This window comes from Salmo trutta, unplaced genomic scaffold (assembly GCF_901001165.1).
Source record: "Salmo trutta unplaced genomic scaffold, fSalTru1.1, whole genome shotgun sequence".
NCBI lineage: Eukaryota > Metazoa > Chordata > Actinopteri > Salmoniformes > Salmonidae > Salmo > Salmo trutta.
In genome coordinates this window covers 1,870,595-1,877,367 of record NW_021822941.1, presented here as the reverse complement: position 1 = coordinate 1,877,367, position 6,773 = coordinate 1,870,595, and the positions used below count along the sequence as shown (strand labels likewise).

At 40.8% G+C, this 6,773-nt stretch overlaps 1 protein-coding gene across 1 annotated transcript in view; it reads right to left on the bottom strand.

Annotated features, from left to right (window-relative positions):
* The window catches only part of LOC115187335 (multiple PDZ domain protein), a 72,370-nt gene extending 67,679 nt beyond the window's left edge, over window positions 1-4,691 (bottom strand). Inside the window, exons 1-2 of the mRNA XM_029746405.1 lie at window positions 4,457-4,691; window positions 1,436-1,534 (exon numbers count right to left, since the gene is read on the bottom strand). Coding sequence (XP_029602265.1) covers window positions 1,436-1,493 — 58 coding nt within the window. The 5' untranslated portion in view covers window positions 1,494-1,534; window positions 4,457-4,691. The remainder of the gene's footprint in view (window positions 1-1,435; window positions 1,535-4,456) is intronic.
* Window positions 4,692-6,773: the final 2,082 nt, after the last annotated feature.

Here is a 6,773-nt window from a genome sequence, read left to right as displayed (position 1 = left end):
ATCTAGCCTGTCCTGCGTTGCATATAATCGCTTAGGTACACGTTGCTCCAACCATAAACATCAATGCCTTTCCTAAAATCAATACACAGAAGTATATATTTTTAAACCTGCATATTTAGCTAAAAGAAATCCAGGTCAGCAGGCATGTCAGGGTATATGCAACAATTTGGGAAGCCTGGCTCATTGCGAACTAATTTGCCAGAATTTTACATAATTATGACATAACACTGAAGGTTGTGCAATGTAACAGGAATAACGTTTTGTTTTCGAGATGATAGTTTCCGGATTCGACCATATTAATGACCTAAGGCTCGTATTTCTTTGTGTTATTATGTTAAAATTAAGTCTATGATTTGATAGAGCAGTCTGACTGAGCGATGGTAGGCAGCAGCAGGCTCGTAAGCATTCATTCAAACAGCCCTTCGCAATGCATTGCGCTGTTTATGACTTCAAGCCTGTCAACTCCCAAGATGAGGCTGGTGTAACCGATGTGAAATGGCTAGCTAGTTAGCCGGGTGCGCGCTAATAGCGTTTCAAACGTCACTCGCTCTGAGACTTGGAGTAGTTGTTTCCCCTTGTTCTACATGGGTAACGCTGCTTCAAGGGTGACTGTTGTCGATGTGTTCCTGGTTCAAGCCCAGGTAGGAGCGAGGAGAGGGACGGAAGCTATACTGTTACACTGGCAATACTAAAGTGCCTATAAGAACATCCAATAGTCAAAGGTATATGGAATACAAATCGTATAGAGAGAAATAGTCCTATAATTCCTATAATAACTACAACCTAAAACTTCTTACCTGGGAATATTGAAGACTCATGTTAAAAGGAACCACCAGCTTTCATATGTTCTCATGTTCTGAGCAAGGAACTTAAACATTAGCTTTCTTACATGACACATATTGCACTTTTACTTTCTTCTCCAAAACTTAATTTTTGCATTATTTAAACCAAATTGAACAAGTTTCATTATTTATTTGAGGCTAAATTGATTTTATTGATGTATTATATTAAGTTAAAATAAGTGTTCATTCAGTATTGTTGTAATTGTCATTATTACAAATAAAAAAAATAAAAAAATTGGCCGATTAATCGGTATCGGGTTTTCCCCCGGTCCTCCAATAATCGGTATCGGCGTTGAAAAATCATAATCGGTCGACCTCTAGTACACAATACAATACACAACACAATACACTACAATACAACACAATACAATACAATATACACCTCCTTGAAGACTTGTTGGTATGTTTAGAAGATACCAATTCGGTAACTATTTACTTGAAGACAGCTTGTATAATACAGCACTTCTAAACATGTATGAGTTATAATACTTTAGCTTGTTGTAATTCCGTTCGAGACTTAACATCACTGGTGAATAACTCGGTGTTACTTTGCAGTGTAGTCAAGGTGATTTGAATGGCTGAATGACACTTACCCATGGCGTCCATCTTTGCTTGGATGTAGGTCTTCACTAGATTGTTGAGAGTGTTCATGTGTGCCTGTCACTGGTCAACATCGGATACCTGCAACGTGACTTACATACACAGTTACAGTGAGGGAAAAAAGTATTTGATTCCCTGCTGATTTTGTACGTTTGCCCACTGACAAAGAAATGATCAGTCTATAATTTTAATGGTAGGTTTATTTGAACAGTGAGAGACAGAATAACAACTAAAAAATCCAGAAAAACGCAGTCAAATATGATGCATTTCATATCTTGGCTAGAAGACAACTGTCACGTCCTGGCCAGTATAAGGGTTAATTGGTATTATAGTTTGGTCAGGACGTGGCAGAGGGTATTTGTTTTATGTGGTTCAGGGTGGTGTTTTTGTTGTAAGGGCATTTGATTTAGTATTCCGGGGTTTTTGGGCACTGTTTGAGTTTCACGTATTTCTATGTTGATCTAGTTAGTTGTATGTCTATGTTTGGTTAATTGGGGTGGACTTCCAATTGAAGGCAGCTGTGTGGTGTTGCCTTTGATTGGAAGTCCTATATTAGTTGGGTGTGTTTGTCTGTTTAATTGTGGGAGATTGTTCTGTGTTTAGCCTTGCGCCTTACCAGACTGTTTGTTGATCGTTCGTTCTCTTGTTTGTTATTTTTGTATGTTCGTTTTTTGAGTTTATTAAATGTTCAAAAAATGAACTATCACAACCCTGCTGCATTTTGGTCCTCCTTCACCGACGATAACCGTGACAACAACGCATCCGCAGACATCGAATGTTGGCCATACTGCAATGTTGAGTGTTATTGTTATTCTGCAATGTTGAGTGTTATTGATGTATCATATACCTGCTGTAAACTGTGGATGTGATGTATCATATACCTGCTGTAAACTGTGGATGTTATGTATCATATACCTGCTGTAAACTGTGGATGTGATGTATCATATACCTGCTGTAAACTGTGTATATGATGTATCATATACCTGCTGTAAACTGTGGATGTGATGTATCATATACCTGCTGTAAACTGTGGATGTGATGTATCATATACCTGCTGTAAACTGTGGATGTGATGTATCATATACCTGCTGTAAACTGTGGATGTGATGTATCATATACCTGCTGTAAACTGTGGATGTGATGTATCATATACCTGCTGTAAACTGTGGATGTGATGTATCATATACCTGCTGTAAACTGTGGATGTTATGTATCATATACCTGCTGTAAACTGTGTATATGATGTATCATATACCTGCTGTAAACTGTATATGTGATGAATCATATACCTGCTGTAAACTGTGGACGTGATGTATCATATACCTGCTGTAAACTGTGGATGTGATGTATCATATACCTGCTGTAAACTGTGGATGTGATGTATCATATACCTGCTGTAAACTGTGGATGTGATGTATCATATACCTGCTGTAAACTGTGGATGTGGCAAATACAATTTAATTTGATTTGTGTGTTTAGGCCTCCTCGTATTAAATCAGAAAGTCTTCATTTAGGCTATTTTATTTAACAAAATATTGTTAAATAAAACACATGTTGTAAAATAAAACACTTCAATGTTCCTTTTATACTTGTTGCTAAGCTGATTCATTTCCAGCTTCTAAGCTTCTGCCCCCTCACTCCCCATTTAAGACCCCCCATATGGGTATACCCAGCTAGCACATAACGTTCTGACAACCATATGTTTCTTAGGTTGGAATTTCAGTACTTCAGCATAATGTTTTCTACAGGTTTCCTTGTAGTTCTATGTAAAGTCATGTTCTCAGAACAATTAAGAAAACATTCTATAAAAACCACAAGAATGTTCTAAGAATGTTATATTTTTTTTAAATGATGTACATTCCGTTCTCAGCATCAACAAAACTCTCTCTATCCCCCATCTCGCTAAGTGTGTTCAGGTGTGTTGGCCACACCTGATGTTAATGTGTAATTGTTGCCTTTCAAATGATGTCTGTTTGAATAGACTGAAATGAACAGGCTTCTTTGCTAGCGCCGTCTTGGTGGCGCCCGGGCTAATTCCATGGATAGAGAACTGAAGCTCATACCGTCGGTCCGTATCTCACTGATGCAGTGCCACAATAAAACATACATGGGTTTGCATGATTAATGCAGAAGCACATTTGTATAGGGTGTCATTTGGAACGCGCTAGGTGTATGCTCAAACAAGCTCGTTAGCAAGCGCCTTCCAGAAGTAAACCTAATGCTCTTAAATGAGATTACCATCGGCAAATAGCCTTATCCAAGACTCACGGTAATTAAAGTTGACATGCAGCCTCACCATCACTTTGTGCCAGGTGCATGGGACAAGACAGAAATCTAGCTTATTCACTAGGAAGCAGGCGGACGAAATTGGAAGGGACTACCCTGAACGTGTCCAATGAGAAATTATCGGGAACAGTTGCAAACGGTTTTGCTACGGTTTGCAACTGTGTGCAGTAATGAATACACCCCAGGCCACTCAAGCAAGAGAGAGACAAGCGGTGCGTTTGATAACGAGATTGATTTAGTAGGCTAGGGTAAGAATGGTTAACAAGCAGCTGTGGTGAATATCAAAAACATGAAGCCAAAATAATGTGTATTATGTGACAAGAGAATGCAAAATTCAAATAATACGACATGGTTTTGAAATACGCTGTTCCTAATTTAGAAATCAGTTTCCCTGAGTGTTGGTAGCCTATAGGCTATTTTAGGTTTAAGGCTACGTAGTTCATGAATTATAAACAGATTTTATTGTCAAAATAATAGTAGCCTACAGCCTACAGATAAGGTTAGAGTGCCTTGAGTGCAGTAACAGTAGACCACAAGTGACAATAGTCAACGCATAAAGCCAGCGCACTTATTCCTCAATGTGGATGATAAATAAATCTCTGCACTTCAGTAAATAGCTCGTCTCAGGTCTAATGGAAAAAATAATGCTGGGGTAAATGTTAAAAGTAGCCTATAATGGCATAGGTTAGATATCCCGAAGACTCACAATCCCGTTACCGTTATCTCACCTCCATTGCTGCTTCGGTGGGCTACACCGTTGAATCAACAGGTCCCCTCTAACAAGTCCGCGGTCGCCAGGAAACAAAATCAACATTTTATCCGTTTTAGAGCAACATGTATCAATATAACATTAATACCATAGGCCTACGTTAATTGTATGTTTTAACCCTATGTAAAATACTACGAAATCTATCAAAACAGACGGAGATTAAATGTTTTATCTCGCGTGTTCCGATCCCTTTCACACAGTGAATGACGCATGCGCAGGTCACCGGTGATCTTCTGACGTCCTGAAGCGGCGAGTGGCGGGCGGCGGGCGGCCACCCGCGACCTTCTCGTCCGGTCTCACAGACTCCATCAAAATACACACTAGTATTTCTTTAAGAAAATGAAGTTTCATTTCAAATTGACTCCAGTAGTTTATTTCATGGTGATTGTGATTCTATTCTATTCTGAAGGTGTTAAGCTATAGGGCCTATCTTTAGACAAGAGAATGCAATTTTCTGACTAAACGCTGAACAAATAAATGAGTTAACAATGCAGGCTGGTCCTACACAATGTTCATGTAATTGTATGATACCCCCCAACAAATAACGTTGCATAACAAACGGCTCAACAAAAAATACAAACGCTACATGCAACAATTTCTAGGATTTTACTGAGGTACTGTTCATATAAGGAAATCAGTCAATTGAAATGAATGAATTAGGCCATAATCTATGGATTAGGAACACAGAGAATACAGATGCATTTGTTGGTCACGTATACTGGTACCCTAAAAAAAGGTAGGGTCGTGGATCAGAAAACCAGTCAGTAGGCTAACTGGAGTGACCACCTTTTGCCTCATGCGGTGCGACACATCTCTTTCGCATCGAGCAGTTAATCAGACTGTTGATTGTGGCCTGTGGAATGTTGTTCCACTCGTCTTCAATAGGCAGGGCGAAGTGGCTGGATATTGGCGGAAACAGGAACATGGGTGACGTGTGTGGTGAGTATGGAGGCCGTGGAAGAACTGGGACATTTTTCAGCTTCCAGGAATTGTGTCCAGATCCGTGCGACATGGAGGCCGTGTATTATCATGCTGAAACATGAGGTGATGGTGGCGGATGAATGGCAGGACAATGGGCCTCAGGATCCCGACACGGTATCTCTGTGCATTCAAATTGCCATCGATAAAATACAATTGTGTTCGTTGTTTGTAATTTATGGCTGCCCATACCATAACCCCACCACCATGGGGCACTCTGTTCACAACATTGACATCAACAAACCGCTCGCCCACAAAACACCATACACACGTGGTCTGCGGCTGAACATACTGCTCAATTATCTGAAATGACATTGGAGGTGGTTTACGTGTAACCGATGTGAAATGGCTAGTTAGTTAGCGGTGGTGCGCGCTAATAGCGTTTCAATCGGTGACGTCACTCGCTCTGAGACTTGAAGTAGGGTTTCCCCTCTGCGGCTTTTGTGGCGCGATGGGTAACGATGCTTCGTGGGGTGTCAGTTGTTGATGTGTGCAAGGGTCCCTGGTTCGAGCCCGGGTTGGGGCGAAGAGAGGGACGGAACCTACACTGTTACATATGGTTAAATTATCTGGCAACAGCTCTGGTTAAATTATCTGGCAACAGCTCTGGTTAAATTATCTGGCATTCCTCCAGTCAGCTAGCCAATCCCTCAAAACTTGAGACATCTGTGGCATTGTGTTGTGACAAAACTGCACATTTTAGAGCAGCCTTGTATTGTCCCCAGCACAAGGTGCACCTGTGTAAGAATGATGCTGTTCAAACAGATTCTTGATATGCCACACTTGTCAGGTGCATGGATTATCTTGGGGTATAAATGTTTACCAACAGGGATGTAAACACATTTGTGCACAACATTTGAGAGAAATAAGCTTTATGTGTGAATGGCTCAGCTCATGAAACGTGGGACCGACACTTTACATGTTGCGTTGATATTTCTGTTCAGTATATGTGGATTAAGAGCATCATCATTAATGTATTCTGTTCATACAGCAGATGGAACCCTATTACACACATTGAGGCAGGATCCAGTTCCGCGTTTTCTTCCGACCAGGTCCCCTCTTCCTGCCCGAGTAGGCATCACCACAGCCCGCCTGCATCGCTCTGCGCTCCGCTCCACTTATCTGAACCTAATCTCATCTGAGCATCCACTTCCAAATTGGGTTGTCATTTTTTGACCCCTTTGCTCTTCCCGCGAACAGGTCAACGTGCTCTGTACGTGGACGTTTTTGAAGACCACTGAGAGAGAGAGAGAGCCGAGAGAAATACAGAAAGAGACAGAACTGAGAGAGAGAGAGAG